Source organism: Lissotriton helveticus, chromosome 12, assembly GCF_964261635.1.
Source record: "Lissotriton helveticus chromosome 12, aLisHel1.1, whole genome shotgun sequence".
Taxonomy (NCBI): Eukaryota; Metazoa; Chordata; class Amphibia; order Caudata; family Salamandridae; genus Lissotriton; species Lissotriton helveticus.
Window position 1 is genome coordinate 894,233,152 of NC_136073.1, and position 25,385 is coordinate 894,258,536.

Genomic DNA, 25,385 nt, shown 5'->3' on the forward strand with positions numbered 1-25,385 from the left:
ACGCCCCCTGACCCTGGACTGGCTAAAGCTGCACCTTCCACACTCGCCTGCGGGAAACTGTGGAAACGGACCCTGCCTGGAGTCACTCTCACCTTGCTGGTTGTTGTGTTGCTGAGATCACAGCTTGCCGGACCCGCTGCGCGGGTCCCGCTGCGTGCACAGCCGCTGTGGGGCTTTTTGAGGCGGACAGCTCACCCTCCTATCCCTATTGTACCGGCAGGGCTGCGAGCGCTCTAGCAGGGACTCCATTGCCCAGGAGTCCCTGCGTGTTCCACCTGTGGACGCTCTCCCTGCCGGCCACGCCCCCTGACCCTGGACTGGCTAAAGCTGCACCTTCCACACTCGCCTGCGGGAAACTTTGGAAACGGACCCTGCCTGGAGTCACTCTCACCTTGCTGGTTGTTGTGTTGCTGAGATCACAGCTTGCCGGACCCGCTGCGCGGGTCCCGCTGCGTGCACAGCCGCTGTGGGGCTCTTTGAGGCGGACAGCTCATCCTCCTATCCCTAGTGTACCGGCAGGGCTGCGAGCGCTCTAGCAGGGACTCCATTGCCCAGGAGTTCCTGCGTGTTCCACCTGTGGACGCTCTCCCTGCCGGCCACGCCCCCTGACCCTGGACTGGCTAAAGCTGCACCTTCCACACTCGCCTGCGGGAAACTTTGGAAACGGACCCTGCCTGGAGGCACTCTCACCTTGCTGGTTGTTGTGTTGCTGAGATCACAGCTTGCCGGACCCGCTGCGCGGGTCCCGCTGCGTGCACAGCCGCTGTGGGGCTCTTTGAGGCGGACAGCTCACCCTCCTATCCCTAGTGTACTGGCAGGGCTGCGAGCGCTCTAGCAGGGACTCCATTGCCCAGGAGTCCCTGCGTGTTCCACCTGTGGACGCTCTCCCTGCCGGCCACGCCCCCTGACATTTCCTGCCTATTTAAGAGGGTGGAGCCACCGCTGCGCGGTAGCGACCGCGGCGAAGACCGGGCAAAGAGCGGGCCGTTTGAGGCCGTTCGAGGTCAAAGAGGTCTGGTCTGGGCCCCTTCTCCTTCGCCCTAGCTCTGTTCCTATTTAAATCTGTATTGCCCTATCCCGCTGTTTATGAGGGATGTCTACACCATTACATATGTGCACACGAGCTAGCCGCAGCAGGGCTGCTAAGGGGGGGTTGGTACGCAATGGTCCCATGGATGATTTCATTACACGTACAAACATTGCCATAGACCAAGAGATTACCAAATTGCAAACCCGAGTGTCTCTTGACTTGGCGGCTGCTAGGAAATTGTCGCTAGAATTTGCTAACTCTAAGAAATCTTCCTTAGGGCACATAGCTTCAGCCATTACTCCGAAGCGTCTGAACAATCAGCATTGTGTAACAACGCTGGCGGATGTTCATGACTCTCCGGTCTTGCTTAATTCTCCACCACCCTTGTGTCCCTTACCCCTGTCCGGAAGCTCGTCTCCATCCGGGTATAGCCCTTGCCAACAACTTCTCCTTATGCCTCCTTCCCTGGACATCTCCGATGCATCCACCTGTTATGGCACACTCAATAGCATTACTGACAATCCCCTAAAAAGGAAGCGTACCCCATGGTCGGCTTCTTCTCGTAAGAAGGCCAAAAGTGTTGGGGCACATCTACCTAACGTTGCCAACATCTTTGTGAAGGGCGCTACAGGAGGGCATGTCACCTCGTTAGAGGCTTCTCGGTGCATCGATAAAGATGGCATAGCACCCGCAGCCTCTAAAGGTAACACCCCCGAGGAGAAAGCAGATTCCTATTTAAAGGACCAGGAGGGGAGGGAAGGGGAATTCATAGGAGTAGTCTGGGAAACCCTAAAAAGACTTCTCTCTCCCTTGGATTTAAGACTCTCTCGAATTGAGAACCATCTATTAGAGATGGAAAAAAGTATTATAGCCTTGGCTACTCTTGGCTTACGAGGGCTTGAAAACCAAGGTTTGATAGAGACTAATGTAGGTCCACAAATTCTAAACCCTTCCCTCACAGCCCCGCAGAGCCTTACTTCTCACCTCTCTGTGGCAAGCCCCAAACAGCCTATCCCCAAACCGCGTACTAAGGGAGTTGTTATTAAAAACCCTGCACCCCAGTCTGGAGCTAACAACTCAAAGGCACCCACCTCACAAACCCACACTCGTACCAATATGGCAGCCCCCAGGAAGCAGAACACTAGCAGTATTCCTCACCGTCCTAACCAGGGCCCACAGACCAACTCTACCTCCCGTCCTACCTTGGGCTCCTATAATAAGAGCAATTTTCGAGGGGGTTACATTGATCTCCCTCCCGAAGCCAATGACTATGTGGTGGTATTGACGGGTGTGCCGGAGGCAGCGAATGGCCACCAGGAAAATGACTGGTCCTTAAGGAACAAGGTCATGCATTGGCTCAATACGCACCGACCGATTCCTAATGGCCGGATAAGTAGAGTCAAAATGGTACGCAGAGTTTCCTGGGTGGGTCCCTCACGAAAATGTATACCCGGTGACTGCATAGTCGTGACGTTTGAAGACGCCCACACGGCTAATTATATCTGTTCATGGGTCGCTGAGGATGAGGGTTTATCCATTGCACCGAGGCCTCTGTCCTTCTTTTATCCACCTCGAGACGTTCACTCCTACGGGGGTAATCGGTCTATGGTTCACCGTCAACCCAGAAGGGGGTATCATACTAAAGAGCACTTCCCATCTAGAAGCTGGTTTGGGATACCAACCTCGAACAGGTTCGACTGTCTCGAGGATGTGGATTGACTGCCCAAACCCTCTGGTCTGGTATTCCTTTCTCCGATTTCGATTACTCCACCCCAGGTGGAAGTCGGCTCTCTTCCCTGGTTGACTACAGTTGCTGGGACTAGCCCTGCCATCTCTACCGAACCTAGGAAGCAGGCCCTATCAGTAGAGGATGTACCGCATTCTCTTAATACCAATACTCTCAATGTATATGTGTGCGAGACAGTCCCTGCTCCGACGTCTCCTACAATTCCCCTCCAGCTGTCCCTGCCTGTCGGCTTTATCACTGATCCCCTTGTCCCTGCCCCTTCGTCCTGCCAGAGTTCCATAGAGATTTCCTTATTGAAGATCCTAAGTTGGAATGTGGCAGGGCTCGCACGCAACTTCGATAAGACAGATTGGAATTCCTTTGTTGACCCGTTTGCTATCTGTCTCCTACAAGAAACTTGGTGCTTGGAGCCCCTTCACAGGGTAGGTTTCACGACCTACTATGTGCCAGCATCCAAACCACAGGGCAGTAAAGGCCGCCCATCTGGTGGCCTTCTCATTTGGGTCAGTATTGCATTGGGATTATCTATAAGGCACATAAACACCCAATCTCCTGACCTCTTGAGACTCACTATCCAGTGTCCCGGGGACAGGAAGCTGGAAGTGTTTAACCTTTAACTTAGGGGGGGGGGGGGGGATTCATTGCTATCCTCAACTGGTGTAGAAGAGGAGCTCAGAGCCTGCGATATTGACTCCCTTGTTGTCCTGGCAGGAGACCTCAACTGTTGTTTTGAACCGTTGGCCAGCGAGGACATCCTGGATATCTGGGATGATGACGCTAAGAGAGGCATTCCCTTGCTCACCCTGGATCCAATAAAAAAATGGACCCAGAATGTCATTGTTCTCCACTCACTCTGCCTAGAACATGATCTTAGAGCCACAAATGGTCGATCGAAGTCAGACGCTAGGGGAGCGCACACCTTTAACAGGGTGGCTCACACCTCTAGAATCGACTACATATTGTTAAACTACAATCTATGGCAGTACCTACGTGACATGGAAGTCCTGCAAACATCTGATAGCGACCATAATCCCTTGGTCCTAACCCTTACCCTACCGTGGGAAGATGGGAATCCATCTTCGTCTCGACCCATCTGGAAATCATCCCACGAAGTTGTTCCATCTAATTGTGGTAGGCGGTTAAAATGGGCTAAAGTTGTTGCGGACGAGGGGAGAATGGCTCAAGCTGAGATAATAATGTCAAATGTAAAGCAACGCCTAGGCGCCTCGGACTTCTCCAATGATGTCCTTTCAGCATTCACAGAGACTGTCTCGGCCCTGAGTAACTTGTTCATAGTCCCACAGGGTAGGGCTAGGGCTTTTGGGAGAACAACAACCAATGGAAGAGACAAATGGTACTCTTCTGCTTGCCACGCTGCTAAAAGTGAACTTATCCGGGCGGTTGAAATCAAAGACTCAGCTCAAATTAAACTCGCTGGGAGAGGTTACAATAAAATTCAAGCTGTGGCAAGGGAAGAACACGAAACCAAATTTTGGAGAGACCTAATGGACGCCAGTTCCAAAAAGGACTCGAAGGGTTTCTGGGATTTGCTCAGAGGTAGGGACAGGCCTGTTGATTCACAACTGACTTGTAACATCACAGGGGAGGCTTGGTTTGCACATTTTTCCAACCTTTACTCCATTCCACCAGGGGCATCAGGTCTGAACAGGGGTCCAAGGCATAGAATGCTGGCCGCAAATTTAGATCATGGCCACACCTTTACAGCCAAGGAAGTTGAAGGAGCAATCGGGTGCCTTGTTGCCAATAAGGCTGCAGGTCCAGATGGTGTCCCGGGTGATCTGCTACGGGTCAACACAGAGGTGTGGAGCGCACTCATTGCCCTACTTTTGAATGAGGCCATGTCTGGCGGATGCCTCCCGGACTCCTGGATGGGTGCGGAAGTCGTCCCGATTTTTAAGAAAGGCTGTAAGGACGACCCTGCTAACTATCGTCCCATTAGCCTCCTCGATTCCACCCAGAAGGTAGCAGGCAAAGTAGTCCTGGGAAGGATTTTGCAGTGGGCCGAAGAAAATCAGGTCTTGTCTGACTTCCAGGCCGGTTTTCGGTCAGGGACGGGCACTATAGAACAGACTTTCCGCTTTTTAATGCTCTATTGGAAAGTGGTCGTATTGGGTAAAGGCAGTCTATATCTCGCATTTATAGACCTGCGGATTGCCTTTGACCTAGTCCCACGTGACCTATTGTGGGCCGTCCTAGAGGGTTTGGGTATCCCCCCCTATCTGCTGGCTTTACTTATCAAGTTCCATGAAAGCAACTTTGCACAAATCAGATGGGGCGAACAGGGCCAAAAAACATCTTGTATCTCTGTAGATAGGGGTGTCCGCCAGGGGTGTGTGCTAGCCCCCACTCTGTTTTCACTCTACCTAAACGGAGTGGTGGAGCATCTTCTTAAACAACCATCAGACGCACCCTCCCTGGCGGGCAGGAAGATACCAACTCTCCTATTTGCAGATGATACCCTGCTGATTTCGAAATCACCAGTAGGCCTTCAAACGTTGCTTTCTAGGTTCCAAGGCTTTTGTGTCTCCAGGGGTTTAGCCATCAACATAAGTAAATCCAAAGTTCGAGGCATGTGGGCTGCTAAATTCATATCTTAGCATTAGATCGCCGCCTAGTGTTGGGCTCGGATGATTGCACATTGTTGTCCTGGAAGAGTCTTCGAAGTATCCTGAGATAGGTGGCTCCTCCCCTGGACTACAGTGCGCATGGGCATCGGCTCCATCCCCAGATTGTTTTTTTCCGCCATTGGGTTCGGATGTGGTCTCGACGTCTTACTGTCGGAACCAACAAAAACTAACTTTTAGCGGCCAAAAGGCCTCGATTTTCTTGCGTCGGTATTGTCTGCGCACGGTCTCGAGTCTTCCGTCTCTTGGAGCCGGAATAAGCGGAGTTTTCTTCGCTCTCTGAACTTTGAGGCCTTCTCATCGCGACTCGACTGCAAGACTTTTCGGACATCTTCGGCGACCAGGACGAAGAGGACCAGGGTCACCATCTCCAAATCTCCCCACCAGAGACGGAGGTCGAGGCGGATCCGGGAGACGACGACGGAGTCGCGGGTCAAGGCCTTGAATACGTCGACGAGGTAGGAGACGACGATGAGATTTATGGGGCCGCGGCAGACAGCTCGGGGGACGAGCTCTGCCCCGAAGATTACGAGGATACCGACCGGGACGCGGGATCGCCTGTCGGCCTTACCCAAGACCCGTTGCCGCAAGCCACAGCCTCGCCTTCGGGCCCGGCTACGGACTTACTTGCTGAGCAGACTGTTTCGAAACCGAAACCGAAACCATCGGGATCCACAACACCTAAAATGGCCGACCCGAAAACGAAACCGAAACTTAAGGACTCGAGTGTCCCTAAGATGGCTGCCGTGCCGGTGAAACAGACGGTCCCCGCTACCCCATGGACTCCGTCGACCTCCGGTCCGCAGAAGTCGAAGAAGTCCGTCGATTCCGATGCTGCAAAATCGAAAACGGCGCCTAAGGAGGGGTCCTCCAAAAAAGATGGTCGGCACGGGTCAGCGGCTACGGCGCCGTCCAAGCCCGCCAAAGTCGGCTCCAAGGAGACTACGCAGGCACACAGCAAGGAGTCTACGCCCCGGACTCAGGAATCGGAGGCGGTGAAGACAGGTTCCTTGCCCAAAGCGCACAAGGCCCACAAGGACGTCGGATCCGAGGGGAAGATCAGACCATCCTCGTCAGCGCCAAAGCCGACTGTGAGTGAGGCGTCCCCCATAGCCGACTCCCTGCAGAGAATCAGGGAGAGGGCCTTTGCCCCGTCGGCTCCGATACCATCGCCGCAGCCGCAAAAAGACGCTCCTGCGAAGCCTTCTGGGAAACTTCTCTTCCTTTTGCCGCCGAAGGAGGCGCCGAAAGCATTTTCAACCAAATCGGCTCCGAAACAAGTTTCTTCACCGGCTGGCCCGCTTCCACGTCGAGTACTGGAATCAGAGGACGATTCAGAGCATTTCATCGACGCTGACACAGGCAAACTGACCCTCTATAAGAGGAAGATCACTTCGGAGCCAGTGGACTCCTATGTCATCCCACTTAAAAAGAAGAGGGTGCCCCTTGACGCCTCAGGCCTCATGGAACCAATCCAGCCTCCTCCAAGACGGAGCCCTACTCCCTCCCCAGAACACTCTGCGGGTGAGGGGTATGATGAGGACGAGCAGTACAACTTCCCTGTCAATGAACCTGATGCACAACCGGATTCATATGATGACACTGGTGACCAGAACACCCAAGGTGTGGGGCAGGACCCACAGCTCTTTAATGCACGTGCATCCCCGACTGAGGACTCAGCAGGCTTTCATGCACTACTTGAAAGGGCGGCAGCCAATCATGATGTGGACATGCATGCCGACCCGGTTGAGGAGGACTTCCTTTTCGACACCTTTTCAGTCTCTGAAAGGACAGTAAAGACACTTCCTATGCTAAAAGGAGTCCTCAAGCATGCTGGGGAGATTTTTAAGGAGCCTACAAGGGCGAGAGTGGTCAACCCTCGCATTGAAAAAAAGTATAGACCTGCACCTGCGGACCCCGCATACATCAGGGGACAATTGCCACTGGACTCTCTTGTGGTCGCCAATGCCAGGAAACGTGCCAACTCCCAGACAACGGGTGAAGCTCCTCCCCCGGATAAGGAGTCCAAAGTGCTAGAGGCAGGGGGCAAAAGAGTAGCTGCACAGGCATCTAATTTTTGGCGCATCGCCAATACACAGGCACTCTTGGCGCGTTACGATAGGGCGCACTACGACACCCTAGAACAGATTGTACAACACCTGCCTCCACAATTCCAAGAGGGCACCAAAATGCTTATTGAGGAAGGAAAGCTAATCTCCAACGCAGCTATCAAGTGCGCACTTGACGCTGCAGACACAGCTGCTAGGGCTATCAACACTAGCGTTATGCTGAGACGGCAGGCGTGGCTCCGCATCTCAGGGTTTAAACCGGATATTCAAACTACAATTCTTAATCAACCAGTCAATCCTGATAGTCTGTTTGGTCCGGATGTTGACACCACCCTTGAGAAAATAAAGAAAGACACGGAAACTGCTAAGTCCATGGGGGCCCTACAGTCACAACAGTTTCGTGGCAGCAATTTTCGTCGCTCAGGTGCACGTGGAGTCACCAGAGGGCAAATGGGTCAACAATCCCAGTTCTCAAAAGGTGGGACACAATCCTCGTTCACAAAACAGAACAAGGGAGGTTACAGAAATAACAGCAACAGAGGTCGCGGCAGAGGAAACAACAGCTCCCGCTCCTCTACTCCAAGCAAACAGTGACTCTCTGTCACTGCCCCCCGACCACCTAACACCTGTCGGGGGGAGACTGCAACAGTTCCTGCCCGTCTGGAGAAACATCACCTCAGACAGGTGGGTGCGACAACTAGTCCAATATGGTTATTGCCTAGAATTGAAGTCCACTCCACCCAACATCCCGCCAAGGCAAAGGCCTATGTCCGCAGAGCACTTGCTCTTATTGCAGCAGGAAGTAGTGGTGATGCTGCAAAAGGGAGCAATAGAGCAAGTGCCGGTGGGAGAGGAAGGCACAGGGGTGTATTCCCTGTACTTCCTTATTCCGAAGAAGGACGGATCTCTCAGACCCATTCTAGATCTACGTCCCCTCAACCTGTACATACTATCAGAGCATTTCCACATGCTTACACTGCAACAGATTCTTCCCTTGCTAAACCAAGGAGACTTCTTAGCGACCTTGGATCTCAAGGATGCGTATTTCCACATTCCACTACACCCGTCACACAGGAAATACCTCAGGTTCACTATTCAAGGCAGGCACTACCAGTTCAAGGTCTTACCCTTCGGAGTCACAACAGCCCCGAGGGTGTTCACCAAGTGTCTGGCGACAGTAGCGGCGCACCTCAGGAGGCAGAACATCCATGTCTACCCCTACCTAGACGATTGGCTCGTACAAGCCAAGTCAGAGCAGCAGTGCGCCGCAGACATGTCAACTACAATTCACCTTCTTCACGATCTGGGTTTCTCTCTGAACTACCCAAAATCGCATCTTCAGCCGGCACATGTCCGGCAGTTCCTAGGTGCGACGATCAACACCCTGACGGCCATGGCTCAGCCAAACCAAGTCAGGATAGACAGCATGCAGGCTCTGATCCAAAAGTTCAGGCCACAACACTCGCTTCCAGCGAGAGTGTTCATGCAGTTGATAGGCATGATGGCCTCCTGCATCTTCATAGTCCCTCACGCAAGGCTACATATGCGTCCGCTCCAGGAGTGCTTAGCGAATCAGTGGACACAGGCTCGTGGGCAATTGACAGACCTAGTGTTGGTTACCAGTCGGGCATACGACTCTCTGCATTGGTGGACTCCACACAACCTTTGCAAGGGCCGACTGTTCCAAGAGCCTGTGCCGCAGATTGTCCTGACAACGGACGCATCTCTCCAGGGATGGGGAGCTCATGTGCTCACTTACACAGTGCAGGGACTATGGACGACGCAGCAACAGAAGATGCACATCAACTATCTGGAACTGATGGCAATCTTCATGGCGCTCAAGTCCTTCATTGTACATCTGTGCAACAAAGTCGTGCTAGTCCGGACGGACAACATGACCGCGATGTACTACATTCAAAAGCAGGGAGGCACCCACTCGCCACAGCTGTCTCATCTGGCTCAGAGCATGTGGAAGTGGGCCATTCAGAGGAACATTTTCCTCATGGCAGAACACCTCCCAGGAAAGGACAATCAGATGGCGGATCTGCTCAGCAGGTACAGCCATCAAATGCACGAGTGGGAGTTACACCCATCTGTCCTCCACCCGTACTTCCAGCAGTGGGGTCATCCGGAGATAGACCTGTTTGCCACAAAGGAGAACGCAAAATGCCAACACTTTGCCACCAGGTTCCCTCACCCACAGTCGCAGGGGAATGCGATATGGATGAACTGGTCAGGCAAATTTGCGTACGCTTTTCCGCCAGCCCCCCTAATACCGCTGGTCGCAAGAAAGCTAAGGCAGCACAAGATGACTCTCATCCTAGTTGCTCCAACGTGGGCGCGCCAGGCTTGGTACACCACGTTCCTCGAACTCTCAGTGGTGCCGCATCAAAGACTGCGCCTCACGCCCAGTCTTTTGACGCAGAACCATGGAGAAATTCAGCATCCAGATCCGCAACAGCTCAACCTGGCGATCTGGCTCCTGAAGTCCTAGAGTTTGGATACCTTAACCTACCTCCAGAATGCATGAACATCATCAAGGAGGCGAGGAAGCCAACTACCAGGGCTTGCTATGCTGCAAAATGGAAGCGTTTTGTCATTTACTGCACAGCCAATGACATCAACCCGCTAGATGCATCTATCCCTAACATCATTGGTTATCTGTTACATCTTTACAAGTGCAATCTGGCGTACACTTCCATTCGGATACATCTATCCGCCATAGCGGCTTATCTGCAAAATAGGCAGCATCTCTCTGTCTTCAGAGTGCCTGCCATTAAGGCCTTCCTTGAAGGTCTGAAGAGAGTCATTCCCCCGAGAACACCGCCAGCTCCGGTGTGGAACCTCAATGTGGTCCTCACCAGACTGATGGGACCACCATTTGAGCCACTGCACTCGTGTGAACTCCAGTTTCTTACGTGGAAAGTAGCTTTCCTTATAGCTATTACGTCTCTGAGGCGTGTCAGTGAGCTGCAGGCGCTCACAATCCAAGAGCCATTCATTCAAATTCATCCGAATAGGGTAGTGCTACGCACTAACCCCAAATTCCTTCCAAAGGTGGTGTCACAGTTTCATCTAAACCAAACTATTGACCTGCCCGCATTCTTTCAAAACCCGCAGACAGTGGCGGAAAGAATGCTCCATACCTTAGATGTACGAAGGGCGTTGATGTACTACATAGACAGAACACAACCCTTTAGAAAGACAAAACAACTCTTTGTTGCCTTCGCACCACAACACAAAGGCAACCCGATTTCCAAAGCAGGGATAGCCAGGTGGATTGTTAAGTGCATCCAGATATGTTATCAAAAAGCCAAGCGCACTTTAACAATTCCCCCCAGAGCGCACTCACACGCACACTGGGGGCCTCCATGGCTTTCCTGGGGAACATTCCTCTAGAGGACATTTGCAGAGCAGCCACGTGGGTTACACCACATACCTTCACAAAACACTACTGTGTTGATGTGCATTCCAAACAGCAAGCTGCTGTAGGACAGGCTGTTCTCAAAACACTTTTTCAGGTTTCTGCAGCTGGCACGGGCAACCGCCGCTGATGGAGGGACTGCTATGTATTGTATGCTAAGATATGAATTTAGCAGCCCACATGCCTCGAACTGAATATGCTACTTACCAGTATGCATCTGTTCTTGGCATGTAGGGCTGCTAACATTCATATCGCCCGCCCTCCTCCCCGGTGCCTGTCGCAGCTGCAGATATACTATTGTATTTATTCATTAGCATGGACATCCTTTACACTTTTCACTCCATCCTCTGCCACAATGGCGAAAAACAATCTGGGGATGGAGCCGATGCCCATGCGCACTGTAGTCCAGGGGAGGAGCCACCTATCTCAGGATACTTCGAAGACTCTTCCAGGACAACAATGTGCAATCATCCGAGCCCAACACTAGGCGGCGATCTAATGCTAAGATATGAATGTTAGCAGCCCTACATGCCAAGAACAGATGCATACTGGTAAGTAGCATATTCATTCCTGGTCCTGAATCCCCCTAGGAAGTCAGTCCACCCTCCAACCCTAGACTCGGTCCCACTGGAAAGGGTAAGGGAATTTGACTACCTAGGCATTCGTCTCTGCGACTCTGAGATGGAAGGCTCACCATCAAAAAACCATTCTGACTCATAGGAGGGTTACAGGGGCATTGCTAAAAACATCGCGCCTCATCCCTGAAACCAATTGGGGCGATATTGGATATTTACAGGGCAAAGGTGGTGTCTGCGGCGCTGTACGGGGCAGAACTGTGGGGTACGCAGAAATTTGATACCCTGACCTGTCTTGAGAACAAATTTCATAAAGATCTAATGAGGCTTCCTCACAGCACTCCCACGCTTCCTCTTCTAATCGACACAGGTACACGTCCCATATCCGAGCAAGCAAAGCTACGCCCTCTTTTATTGTGGGCTCGAATATGGAATGTTTCAGAACTCTCCAGCTACGCAGAAGCCCTGCGCGAACTTCTTTCTACCCCGGGCTGGCACAAGGTTGGTTGGCTGAGGGAAGTAAAGCGGCTCCTCTGCGAATTGGGCCTGGCAGGCGCTTGGGCCAACATAACATCTCCACCTAAACAAATGCTAAAGAAAATCTTCTGGTCTTGGGTGGATAAAGAGAGAGCGAGCAATCCCAAATTATGCAGATCTGCCGCTGAGTTCTTGCTAATTAAAGATCTCCCCCTTAGAGAACCTTACCTGGACATGATCTCCAACCCGATGGATCGGGCATTATATTTTGAATTTAGGGTGGGAGTTTTGCCTCTAGGCCAGTGGACAGCAAGCTGGGAACCACCTTGGCAAACTACACCGTCTTGCCTTTTTTGCACTAACAGGGTTGAGTCTATTGCCCATTTAATGTTTGAATGCCCAGCCTATGTAGCACCTCGCCGTAGATGGCTGAAACCTCTTTGTTTGAGTTTGGGCACTGGGTCACACTTGGAGGCCCTACAGATTTTAAGATCGGATGCCCGTCCTCTGTTTGCTTGCTGCCTGGCAAAATTCTTGGGCTGGGTATGGAGGATAAGAACTATGAGGAAATTGCTCCTCCAGTAAGGTTATCCCATTAGACTCAATCTGGTTCAACCATCTGATGTTCCGTTTCCCCTCCCTTATCATTCTAAGTATGACTGTATCTCACTGTATGTTTCCCTTCCCTTATTATTTTATCAAAGACTGTATCGCATTTTTTATTGTACAAAACGTTTAGAGGGCTGAGTTGCTTAATTGTTTTTATCATATCTGTTTTGTACTGTATTGCTTTTATGAAATGACAAATATTTCGAAATAAAGCTTTCAACAACAACATTCAAGGAGGATCTGAGACTTCTTCTTTTCCAAAGACTCCACTGTCCTGCTTTGTATAAATCAGTTTCTCAGATTTTGCCTGGCTCCTGCTTTTCCGTCCTTTCTTATCCTCCAGTTGTTTTTTCTTGTCCTTACTTCTCACAGCTACTATTTCCCGGACTCCTCACTACAGTTGCTTCTTCTATCGGCTGTAGCTCCTGCACCACCTCCCCAACCTTTGAGGCCTATACTACGTAGTGTTATGTTATTTGTATTTAAACTGGTTAGTTCTGATTCCCTCATAATAGTTAACTAATTGTGGCGCATATGTTTGTCCTTTTGGGAGCCTTACATTATGCTGTCATTTTGTATCCTCCTCATTAAAAAGCGCTCGTCTGTCGTGGCCCATTTTTTGCTGTATAAACTTGTATAAATATAAATTGTAGGGTGTTTTTTTGTGTCAAAAATGTGACTGGTGTGTTTTGAATAATAAGCAGCTCTTTAGCTTGATCTTTCATACCTCACATTTTCGTATGTAATTTCCCAAGTAGAGCTGTAGTATCGAGCCTAGGCCTGGCATCCTGGTATATTAAAGGGATGGCAGAGTTCTAATGCATTCTTTCAGTGCTTCCTCCGCCTGTCTATTATTTTACATTTTGATTACAAATCGTTTTTAAGTAGTTCTGGGATCCTCCAGGACCGCTAGAAATATCCTAGCAGTAATGAACTTGATGAAGATGATCCGTGATTAAGAAATGGTTTTACAAAAAATAATTTCAAATAAATAAGTTAAGTGTTCTTCATTTGTTAGCTCTCACTTTTTGTTCTTACCTGATTGTGGCAACAACTGAAATGTAATCATGGGATTACCAATGCTTTGCTCTTCCCAGGAGGCGGTCGGCCGCATCATCCTGAAGACCTTGGATATCATCACCATCACTGTCCCACCAGCCCTGCCAGCGGCCATGACAGCTGGCATTGTGTATGCCCAGCACCGCCTGAAGAATAAGGGCATCTTTTCCATCAGCCCTCAGCGCATCAATGTGTGTGGACAGCTCAACTTGATCTGCTTCGATAAGGTACTGCATCTCTAGCCTGCAACAGCTGTCTTTGTCTTCTTTACCTCTTGCTTTCTGGTCCTTTGCTTATTCTGTGCTCCTCTAATTTTTCCTGTTCAGGTTTAACTATCCTTTCACTTCAGGTCTCTTTAATTCTCAGTTTGTTGGAGTATTTCTACTGTCTGGTAGATATTAAAACCTATGCTTAAACTGCACTTTTTGAGGCTAACGTCTTGTATGTGATCTTTTTTTTTTTCTTCAAACCCATACCTTTTTCCACTCACCCATACAGACTGATTTGCTGCTTCTGTTAAGATTTTTTTTTTTTACTTTTTGTGGTCTGATGTAGCATTTATTCTTTTGTTCTTGTCCTTCGACTGGGAAGGATCTTCTCATAAAACTCGCACTGGAGTGCTGGTGTCGTAACACTTCCAAGATTAATAGCTACTAGAAACGAGAGTGGGGAGCGTTGCATTTTCTCACCCGACTGCTGTCTGTTAAACTTCTTAGGCAGTTGTACCCAAAATCTTCATTGGCAGCCTTCTGTATTTTTTTACTTGTTTTTTTTTTGTTTTTTTTTGCAGTTATTTCCCTGTCTGTGGTTGCTATATTTTGCCTTCCTTATATTTTATTTCTTCCCTCTCCTTTCTTTTAATTTCAGATGTGCACATTTTCTTTATTCTTTTCACGAAGGGCACCCACCTGTACCCCATTGTTACCTCTTCCTTCCATTATCTGTTGCTCCCCTTTACCCACATCCTTTTTTTTCCCCCGTCCCATAATCCGCTCCCCAGTCTTCTCCATCATTTCTCCTTACTTGCAGTTTTCCCTTCTCAATGTTTTCTTACTTTTCCACAATCTTCTTGCCCTTGGCCCTCATTACAACCATATCCTTTGTACCTCTCCTTTTCCTCACCATTCCATTTCACCTAAACCCGGTTATGTTTTTCCTACAGTTTTTGTAGATTGATCCAATTGTCTTCGGGCTTCTATGTTTTTCCTATGATCTATCCTACATATTCCCTTTCACCCTCCTCCTCTGCTGCCTACATGCTGTCTCTTTTTGACTGGTCACTGGTCTCAACTTTCAGATTTTGTTGCTCATCCCCACTCTTGCCCCCTTTCCTCCTACTTCACCCCCCTCCATGGTTTTGTCTTCCTGAGGCACTCCAGCGCCTGTTTGTTTTTTTCTTTTTATTGTCCAGTGGTGTCAGATCCATGCCCTAACTGCTGCTCTCTCTTCTTCCAGACTGGAACCCTCACCGAGGATGGCTTGGATATGTGGGGCTTCCTCCAGGCTCAGGCTGGCAAGTGAGTATGGGCGGGAGAAGGGGGATATTAAGGCAAGAAACCTAATCCCAGCAGCATTGGAAATGTATTTAGTTTCCATTTCTTTCGCCATATATTTTTGGGTAATCCAATACCTCTTCACTGGGCTGCCTTCTGCTTCGTAAAAGCAGTCCCTAGGAAGACGTGGAGTGTGTGCAATTAAGTCCTACTTGTGCACACACACCTGCAACAGCAGGGACAAGTGAACGTTTTTAAAGCCAAGAATGTGAATCTTTCTTCGATCATACTGCAGGTGTGTGGCTTCTCATGAAACTGCCATCATTGTAGCGTGGAACAGGAACCACTCTGTCTGGGAGAAGCAAACCAAGATTTGTGACTATAAAAGGATTCTCCTTACAGACCATGTGCTGCACACACAGGATTCAGAGACAGATGTAGGAGGGCAGTGAGCCCCAGGACACAAACAGACCCTACACTAGTGCAGCACTTTTGAGAGGGAGAGAGAGAGAGAGAGTCTGATGCGACAATTGGCTGATCCTGGTCACCCCCTGCTTTGAAATATAACCCGCAGGGTGCTGCACTTCCAACATAGACTGAAACAGACAGACAGATAAGGAGGCACAGGAAAAGGCACAGAGCGTGCCCATAGGACTGTAACAGGACCAGCATAAGTGCCTCAAATTCAATCCAGAGACAGACTCTGGGACAGAGGAGAAGGCATGATACCCCAGGATTGTACTTGGCCACGCATTAGGACAGCCTGTCCAGTACACACATGCACATAGATTTGGTCAAACTGGAAGGGCAGCATTGCAGCAAAATCAAAACATAACTTAAATTTATGGAGAGACGAATAAGTACAGAGAAGGGCAACAGTCCCAAAGTGTGTATTAAGAAACCGTGTTAGAGTATCATGACTAGTAAAGGGAGTGAGCTGGCAAGAGAAAGAGAAACCAAGGAGCAGAATATTCTGGCTGATCATCACTGGTTTATTTAGTTTCTTCTCAGCAGATATTTGTATGTTTATATCGGTGCATGAAACCGAAGCAGTGTGCATACTTCTCATCTGCAGACGCTGCTGTCCTCAGAAATTCATGATGTCCTCTAATTTGAGACCATTGTGTCTTTTGAGGTGTTGTTTCTTGACATTTAAGCTGTGACTATTCCAGTGACTAGGAGATGGCATGGAATATGGAATTGAAATAATTTTAATCCCAAGCAGATGTCGGTGCCTTGTCCTCTACTCTTGCTAATAGCCTTACATTTTTGTTTTGATAGGTTTCTCACTACGGCACAGGAGGTCCAAGCCAAGAGTCTTGTTCGATCACGCTTTGTGGCCGCCATGGCCTCCTGCCACTCCCTGACTAAAATCGAAGGGAAGATCTCTGGCGACCCGCTGGACCTGAAGATGTTCGAAGCCACAGGCTGGGTACTTATCAGCAAAACAAGAAGTTCTATTTGTTTATTGATTGCTTTAGCTTTTTTTTAACGTTTTCCTTCTGCTCTCCTGTTCTCTGGTTTTGTAGATCCTGGAAGAACCCACTGCAGACGAGACCGTATTGCATGATCAGATTTTGCCCACCGTGGTACGTCCAGCAGATCAGAGCGTAGCCCAAATCTCCATTGATTCAGAGGATGACATGGTAAGCTTCCCACTAAGGGATTACATTGAAATCCTTTTCTGTTTTAATCACGATATAACCCAGTGAATACTTCAAACTAAAACGTTGTGGAGATGCGGGTCTTCCAGTATGAGATCATTAAGGAGATAATGTACTTCTAGGACCCTGCATCAGCTACAGATGACCTGGAAATATTGCTGCAATGTTGAGTTTTTGTTTATTACATTTTTGTGGCCGTTTTATAAATGTGGTAATAAAGTGTTGGGAGTTAGTTTTTCATATTGCTGCCATGTGAGCTTTCACATCAAGTCTACTTCTAACAAATACTAAATCTGGGAACCCAATTCTGGAGTAGGTTCAACCTCTAACATCAGTTTTGGTTCGTATAATCAAGGAACGTTTCTAATGGATACTCCTAACCGCAGATTGCTCACCTTGTGAATACCCTGAGGCTCTAGACTGCAGCTGGAAAATGTACTTCAGCAATTCCTTTGCTTTATGGTAAGTGACCTCGTATGGCTCTGTGTTCGGTCCAACCCTCCTTGGATGTGACGTTGGGACCTTTAAATAACCGTTACCCCTATGGGTTGATATCCGTTCTATTCTTTCCTCACCTTCCAACATGGATCGGGAGCTCGCTCCCGAAAAATTCTTTCAGGCCTGACACTTGTTTCTCACAATTTATTTGTCCAGTGTGCAAAGAACACGCCCCCTCCTAAAATGACTGGGGTTCAACCTTTTAAGGATTGCCACCAACAGATATCAGTGACGGACCCTCACAATGTCCGTCTTTGGTGTTTGGGCTCCTCACTCAATCAAACGTTGTGCATCAAGTGTATGAACATGATTCTTAAGGCCATCTGCGATTACAAGGACAAGTCCTAAATCGCAGAACCCAAACTGAAAGTTAGGACGGCCCAATCCTGCTCAAAGTTTTAGACCCCTTTCTCGTTCCCAAATCCGATCCCTTTATCGTATTTGAGGTCCAAGTCATCCGGTAATTTAAAGAAGAAGCAGTACAATAAATCCAAGCAAGGCTCACCTTCGTCCTGCTACCCCCACCAAGTGGAGTTGTGTTACGCCCCTGGTACCTCCAGACTCCGTCCTCTGAACTAGTTTCGTCTCTCGTTCAGATGCAACTCACATTCCTATACCATGTTGCGGATATATTCATTACCCTACTGGATCCCTCAGAAATGCCTACAGCTCTCTGGATCCGGGGTCGACTGTCCGTTTGATATATGAATTATAATCTTTCACACAAGAGAAAGAGGCTTTGAATGCTCTTCAAGTTGATCAACGTACGACTGTTCTTACAATTGACACCAAGTCATCTTTTGATCATTTCCATTACCATTGATTCACTGGTTAAGATAGTGATGCAAATGAGTCCCACGGGACCACTGGTATGTTTATTATTGTACCTTAACAAAAATTAATGTGTCCTTGTGTAACATAACTAGTGCTCATGTAAAGCGCTCTGATACCGGATACCTTCGGGTCAAGTGTGCGCTATTATAAAACTCAGAGAAAAAAAAAAAGAACAACCATTATGGTTACCCTGGCCCTGGTGTGCATATTGGGCTAGTCCTTGTGGATGGAAAATAAAAGGTGTTTTAAAGCACGTGGCCTCAGTAGCAAAGGAAATGGAAGAATGCAAATAATCATTTTCAAAAGCAATAGGGTCTCCCCAAAGGATTTCAAAGAATTTAGCAAAAAAGTATGTTTTTTTTTAAATTGTATTCTACCAATAACTTCCGGCAAAAAAATATTAAGATGTAAATATTGCTATACAAAGGTTTGGGATTTAAGACCAGAGGCATGGGACACCATATAACCCCCACAATGGAAGGGCTCGGGCACAACTGCCATGTTTTAGGCGTGTTTGGGGGCTGCACATAGTTCAGCAGCCTTCAGTTACATTTTATTAAAACTAGCTGCAAGTCTCCCGAGGGGGTTAGATTTACTTGCCTCGGAGAGGTTTTGATGACTTCTAAAGCACTTCCTGAGCCTGTACTTTTGAATTCAGGCTTGGGAGTCTATGGACCCTGTTAGCTGTTCCTGTGAGTGCAGTAGCAAATGAATAAAGTAAAAGACACGCTCTAAGACTCATGTATTGAATGCATTGCTTTGTTCCCAATTGTAATGATTAACAACGCAAGATTAACAGGAGGAGTGCTATTGATTACCCCATTGACTTCAATGGTGGGTCATACCATGTACTGTATATTAATTCCGCCCCCTTTGATTTCAAAGGTGCTATATTAATGAGTTGTAACATGGCTGCTTTTACTGCAATAGTGACACCATGACAGAGCAAATGGCTTGCCTTATTGATAATTACACTGTCTTGTATTCCAGTGTTGCATCTAGTATAGGTGGGGTGAGAAGTACTGTGATTATAGGTTTTGGAACCTCTACAAGATAGATTTCGAGTGGGGTGGAACATAGGACTCCTCTTTCTTTCCCGCCTCTGCCTCACCTGCCCAGAGTCTGAAGAAACTCTGGAACGACCCGGCCCACGTCATCCTAGTGGCCCTGGATTGGCCCTGGACAGTGTTCTACACAGACCTTCCAAGCATGTGTGTCCGCCCTGCGATCAAGCTACTACTTCAGGAGGCTCCTCTGTTGTAGCAACTCAGTAGGGTGGGTTCTCCAGCAGAATATGCACAATACGCAGCTCCATGCGTAGAGACTGAGCAGTGGCATCTGATGGCATTTGATTTGCCAAGCAAATTTGTAGATGTCATACTGTTTGCCAGGCTCCCTGGGACAAATTTGTGGCCTGGTGTGGAGTCTGCAGGACAGACCCTTTCCAAGTCAAGCTGTTGGATATTTTATTTGTTACATCTTTGGCCCAGAAAGACCTTGTGCAGGACACTATTAAAGCTTATTTAGCTGGTCTTTTAACCTTTGTGCATTTACCAGACCAACCATCTTTGTTTAAATCACCTGTTGTGATGCAGTTTATTAACCACATCGCTGCAGCGGCTATTCCGCCGCAGCGCTAAGGGGGCGGGGCGGCCGCACGGCGGGCGCATGCTGGTGACGGAACCGCTCCGTCACCAGCCGCGTTTGGGCTGTGCTCATGACGGAGCGGTTCCGTCATGGCCCCGCCCGCTCAATGGAACGCCCAGCGCAGGCGCGGAATCCGCGCGGCGAGCGGGCCATGACAGAACCGCTCCGTCATCAGCACATTGCCACCGCAGCTGATGACGGAGCGGTTCTGTCATCAGCATCGAAAGAGTTAAAGGTTTAACACATGTTCCCTCCTTAATTTGAGCCTGACATTTCTTGTGCGTATTTCTTCCAGCCAAAGCACATCTGCTCATTCAGTCTTCTTGTCGTGATCACTTTAGCTCATTGCATGCTCTTTGGGTGCAACCACCCTACACCACCTTTTTTCCGGACAGACTGATGCTGAGGACCAGAGCAGCCTTTTTGAGAAAAGTCACGACTCTTTTTCACATTTGGCAATTCATCAACCTGTCAATGTTTTTTCCCCAGCCTTACTCCTTAAAAGAGGAGGAGATACTCCATTGGTTGAACCCTAAAAGCACTTTAGGCTTTTACATTGATCGCACCAAGGACCATCGGGTGGACAGTCACCTTTTTATGGGTTTCCGTGTGGAAGGAAAGGTAAGGTGATGCGATAAAGTATTCTCTCAAGGTGGATTGTCCCTTGCATTAAGATCTGTTCTGCATTGTCAAAACAACAGCTTCTGGCAGGACTAAGGACCCATTCCACCAGGGCCAAGGCTTCCACCACTGCATTGGCACCGGGAGTTCCTGTTCTTGACATCTATCAGGTCGCAATGTGGGACTCAGAGCATACGTTCTGCCTGGACAACCAGGTCCGACGGGAAGGGCATTTTGCCGCTTCAGTCCTGCAGGGTCTTTTAGTCTGAGCCCACCCCACAGACCCTCCACTATGGGAGTTCTGCTTTGGTATGTATTCTTAAAATGAGGAATATGCGATTAGAAGTATCTGCCAGAAGAACAAGTTACTTACCTATGTTAAAACTCTTTCTGGAGGATGCTTTCCCAAAGTGTGTATTCCTCACCCCCTCGGTTCTGTGAAGTCGTCTCTTTTTAACTTCTCCAAAGGTCTCAAATTAGAGATCTGCACGCTGGTACCTCTAATTGTTTTGTGCTCTGCGCCATCGGGCGTGGAAAGGGTCAAGCAAGAAATTCATAGGGGTGGCTATTAACTGCTGTAGTCTTTTCCTTCTGGGATGGAACAAGCCATTGCAGAGCCATACGGCACCAGCTAGTAACGTGTGGGAGCACTGCTATGGAAAACATACAGATCCCGTCTGGTGCCTGGTAAATATTTCAAAGTTGTGGCATCTGCGGTTAGAAAGCGTATCCACCATAAAGGGTGTTACCAAAGGTAAGTTACTTGTTTTAGAGGTTGCAAGATGTACTGGGTGGGCTAAAGCTGGTGGCAAAGTGTGCAATGTTTCTGTTCGCTGTTCTGTTGAACTGAAGTCTACTTTTAAACATTTGCTTTTCTTCTTTTTTTTCCAGGCCATTCATGACATCATGGTAAGTGCTGATGCTCCATGGTCCACAGGACCGACATCCTGTTGGAATTCATTCCGCAGTTCATTGTGTCTGACCCTGATCCCCTTTCTTCCCTGAGCAGGCCCATTGCAACAAGTCTCTTCCTTTCATTCCTGTCCTTTGACTCTTTAAGTGAAGCCTGATTATCCTTCATTGTGTCTGACCCTGATCCCCTTTCTTCCCTGAGCAGGCCCATTGCAACAAGTCTGTTCCTTTCATTCCTGTCCTTTGACTCTTTAAGTGAAGCCTGATTATCCTTCATTGTGTCTGACCCTGATCCCCTTTCTTCCCTGAGCAGGCCCATTGCAACAAGTCTGTTCCTTTCATTCCTGTCCTTTGACTCTTGAAGTGAAGCCTGATTATCCTTCATTGTGTCTGACCCTGATCCCCTTTCTTCCCTGAGCAGGCCCATTGCAACAAGTCTGTTCCTTTCATTCCTGTCCTTTGACTCTTTAAATGAAGCCTGATTATCCTTCATTGTGTCTGACCCTGATCCCCTTCCTTCCATGAGCAGGCCCATTGCAACAAGTCTGTTCCTTTCATTCCTGTCCTTTGACTCTTTAAGTGAAGCCTGATTATCCTTCATTGTGTCTGACCCTGATCCCCTTTCTTCCCTGAGCAGGCCCATTGCAACAAGTCTCTTCCTTTCATTCCTGTCCTTTGACTCTTTAAGTGAAGCCTGATTATCCTTCATTGTGTCTGACCCTGATCCCCTTTCTTCCATGAGCAGGCCCATTGCAACAAGTCTGTTCCTTTCATTCCTGTCCTTTGACTCTTTAAGTGAAGCCTGATTATCCTTCATTGTGTCTGACCCTGATCCCCTTTCTTCCCTGAGCAGGCCCATTGCAACAAGTCTCTTCCTTTCATTCCTGTCCTTTGACTCTTTAAGTGAAGCCTGATTATCCTTCATTGTGTCTGACCCTGATCCCCTTTCTTCCCTGAGCAGGCCCATTGCAACAAGTCTCTTCCTTTCATTCCTGTCCTTTGACTCTTTAAGTGAAGCCTGATTATCCTTCATTGTGTCTGACCCTGATCCCCTTCCTTCCATGAGCAGGCCCATTGCAACAAGTCTCTTCCTTTCATTCCTGTCCTTTGACTCTTTAAGTGAAGCCTGATTATCCTTCATTGTGTCTGACCCTGATCCCCTTTCGTCCATGAGCAGGCCCATTGCAACAAGTCTCTTCCTTTCATTCCTGTCCTTTGACTCTTTAAGTGAAGCCTGATTATCCTTCATTGTGTCTGACCCTGATCCCCTTTCGTCCATGAGCAGGCCCATTGCAACAAGTCTCTTCCTTTCATTCCTGTCCTTTGACTCTTTAAGTGAAGCCTGATTATCCTTCATTGTGTCTGACCCTGATCCCCTTTCTTCCATGAGCAGGCCCATTGCAACAAGTCTGTTCCTTTCATTCCTGTCCTTTGACTCTTTAAGTGAAGCCTGATTATCCTTCATTGTGTCTGACCCTGATCCCCTTTCTTCCCTGAGCAGGCCCATTGCAACAAGTCTGTTCCTTTCATTCCTGTCCTTTGACTCTTTAAGTGAAGCCTGATTATCCTTCATTGTGTCTGACCCTGATCCCCTTTCTTCCCTGAGCAGGCCCATTGCAACAAGTCTGTTCCTTTCATTCCTGTCCTTTGACTCTTTAAGTGAAGCCTGATTATCCTTCAGTGTGTCTGACCCTGATCCCCTTCCTTCCATGAGCAGGCCCATTGCAACAAGTCTCTTCCTTTCATTCCTGTCCTTTGACTCTTTAAGTGAAGCCTGATTATCCTTCATTGTGTCTGACCCTGATCCCCTTTCTTCCCGGAGCAGGCCCATTGCAACAAGTCTCTTCCTTTCATTCCTGTCCTTTGACTCTTTAAGTGAAGCCTGATTATCCTTCATTGTGTCTGACCCTGATCCCCTTTCTTCCATGAGCAGGCCCATTGAAACAAGTCTCTTCCTTTCATTCCTGTCCTTTGACTCTTGAAGTGAAGCCTGATTATCCTTCATTGTGTCTGACCCTGATCCCCTTCCTTCCATGAGCAGGCCCATTGCAACAAGTCTCTTCCTTTCATTCCTGTCCTTTGACTCTTTAAGTGAAGCCTGATTATCCTTCATTGTGTCTGACCCTGATCCCCTTCCTTCCATGAGCAGGCCCATTGCAACAAGTCTCTTCCTTTCATTCCTGTCCTTTGACTCTTTAAGTGAAGCCTGATTATCCTTCATTGTGTCTGACCCTGATCCCCTTCCTTCCATGAGCAGGCCCATTGCAACAAGTCTCTTCCTTTCATTCCTGTCCTTTGACTCTTTAAGTGAAGCCTGATTATCCTTCATTGTGTCTGACCCTGATCCCCTTCCTTCCATGAGCAGGCCCATTGCAACAAGTCTCTTCCTTTCATTCCTGTCCTTTGACTCTTTAAGTGAAGCCTGATTATCCTTCATTGTGTCTGACCCTGATCCCCTTCCTTCCCTGAGCAGGCCCATTGCAACAAGTCTCTTCCTTTCATTCCTGTCCTTGGACTCTTTAAGTGAAGCCTGATTATCCTTCATTGTGTCTGACCCTGATCCCCTTTCGTCCATGAGCAGGCCCATTGCAACAACTCTCTTCCTTTCATTCCTGTCCTTTGACTCTTTAAGTGAAGCCTGATTATCCTTCGTTGTGTCTGACCCTGATCCCCTTCCTTCCATGAGCAGGCCCATTGCAACAAGTCTGTTCCTTTCATTCCTGTCCTTTGACTCTTTAAGTGAAGCCTGATTATCCTTCATTGTGTCTGACCCTGATCCCCTTCCTTCCACGAGCAGGCCCATTGCAACAAGTCTCTTCCTTTCATTCCTGTCCTTTGACTCTTTAAGTGAAGCCTGATTATCCTTCATTGTGTCTGACCCTGATCCCCTTCCTTCCATGAGCAGGCCCATTGCAACAAGTCTGTCCCTTTCATTCCTGTCCTTTGACTCTTTAAGTGAAGCCTGATTATCCTTCATTGTGTCTGACCCTGATCCCCTTCCTTCCATGAGCAGGCCCATTGCAACAAGTCTGTCCCTTTCATTCCTGTCCTTTGACTCTTTAAGTGAAACCTGATTATCCTTCATTGTGTCTGACCCTGATCCCCTTTCTTCCCTGAGCAGGCCCATTGCAACAAGTCTGTCCCTTTCATTCCTGTCCTTTGACTCTTGAAGTGAAGCCTGATTATCCTTCAGTGTGTCTGACCCTGATCCCCTTTCTTCCATGAGCAGGCCCATTGCAACAAGTGTGTTCCTTTCATTCTTGTCCTTTGACTCTTTAAGTGAAGCCTGATTATCCTTCATTGTGTCTGACCCGGGTCCCCTTTCTTCCCTGAGCAGGCCCATTGCAACAAGTCTGCTCCTTTCATTCCTGTCCTTTGACTCTTTAAGTGAAGCCTGATTATCCTTCATTGTGTCTGACCCTGATCCCCTTTCGTCCATGAGCAGGCCCATTGCAACAAGTCTGTTCCTTTCATTCCTGTCCTTTGACTCTTGAAGTGAAGCCTGATTATCCTTCATTGTGTCTGACCCTGATCCCCTTCCTTCCATGAGCAGGCCCATTGCAACAAGTCTGTTCCTTTCATTCCTGTCCTTTGACTCTTGAAGTGAAGCCTGATTATCCTTCATTGTGTCTGACCCTGATCCCCTTCCTTCCATGAGCAGGCCCATTGCAACAAGTCTGTTCCTTTCATTCCTGTCCTTTGACTCTTGAAGTGAAGCCTGATTATCCTTCATTGTGTCTGACCCTGATCCCCTTCCTTCCATGAGCAGGCCCATTGCAACAAGTCTGTTCCTTTCATTCCTGTCCTTTGACTCTTTAAGTGAAGCCTGATTATCCTTCATTGTGTCTGACCCTGATCCCCTTTCTTCCCTGAGCAGGTCCATTGCAACAAGTCTGTCCCTTTCATTCCTGTCCTTTGACTCTTTAAGTGAAGCCTGATTATCCTTCATTGTGTCTGACCCTGATCCCCTTCCTTCCATGAGCAGGCCCATTGCAACAAGTCTCTTCCTTTCATTCCTGTCCTTTGACTCTTTAAGTGAAGCCTGATTATCCTTCATTGTGTCTGACCCTGATCCCCTTCC

The 25,385-nt window shown here is 48.5% G+C and overlaps 1 protein-coding gene across 1 annotated transcript in view; it reads left to right on the forward strand.

Annotated features, from left to right (window-relative positions):
- The window catches only part of LOC144798760 (polyamine-transporting ATPase 13A3-like), a 376,171-nt gene that overhangs the window by 177,130 nt on the left and 173,656 nt on the right, over positions 1-25,385 (forward strand). The window contains exons 13-17 of the mRNA XM_078669780.1: positions 13,674-13,862; positions 15,091-15,152; positions 16,410-16,560; positions 16,658-16,774; positions 21,284-21,301. Of these exons, the coding sequence (XP_078525906.1) occupies positions 13,674-13,862; positions 15,091-15,152; positions 16,410-16,560; positions 16,658-16,774; positions 21,284-21,301 (537 nt within the window). The remainder of the gene's footprint in view (positions 1-13,673; positions 13,863-15,090; positions 15,153-16,409; positions 16,561-16,657; positions 16,775-21,283; positions 21,302-25,385) is intronic.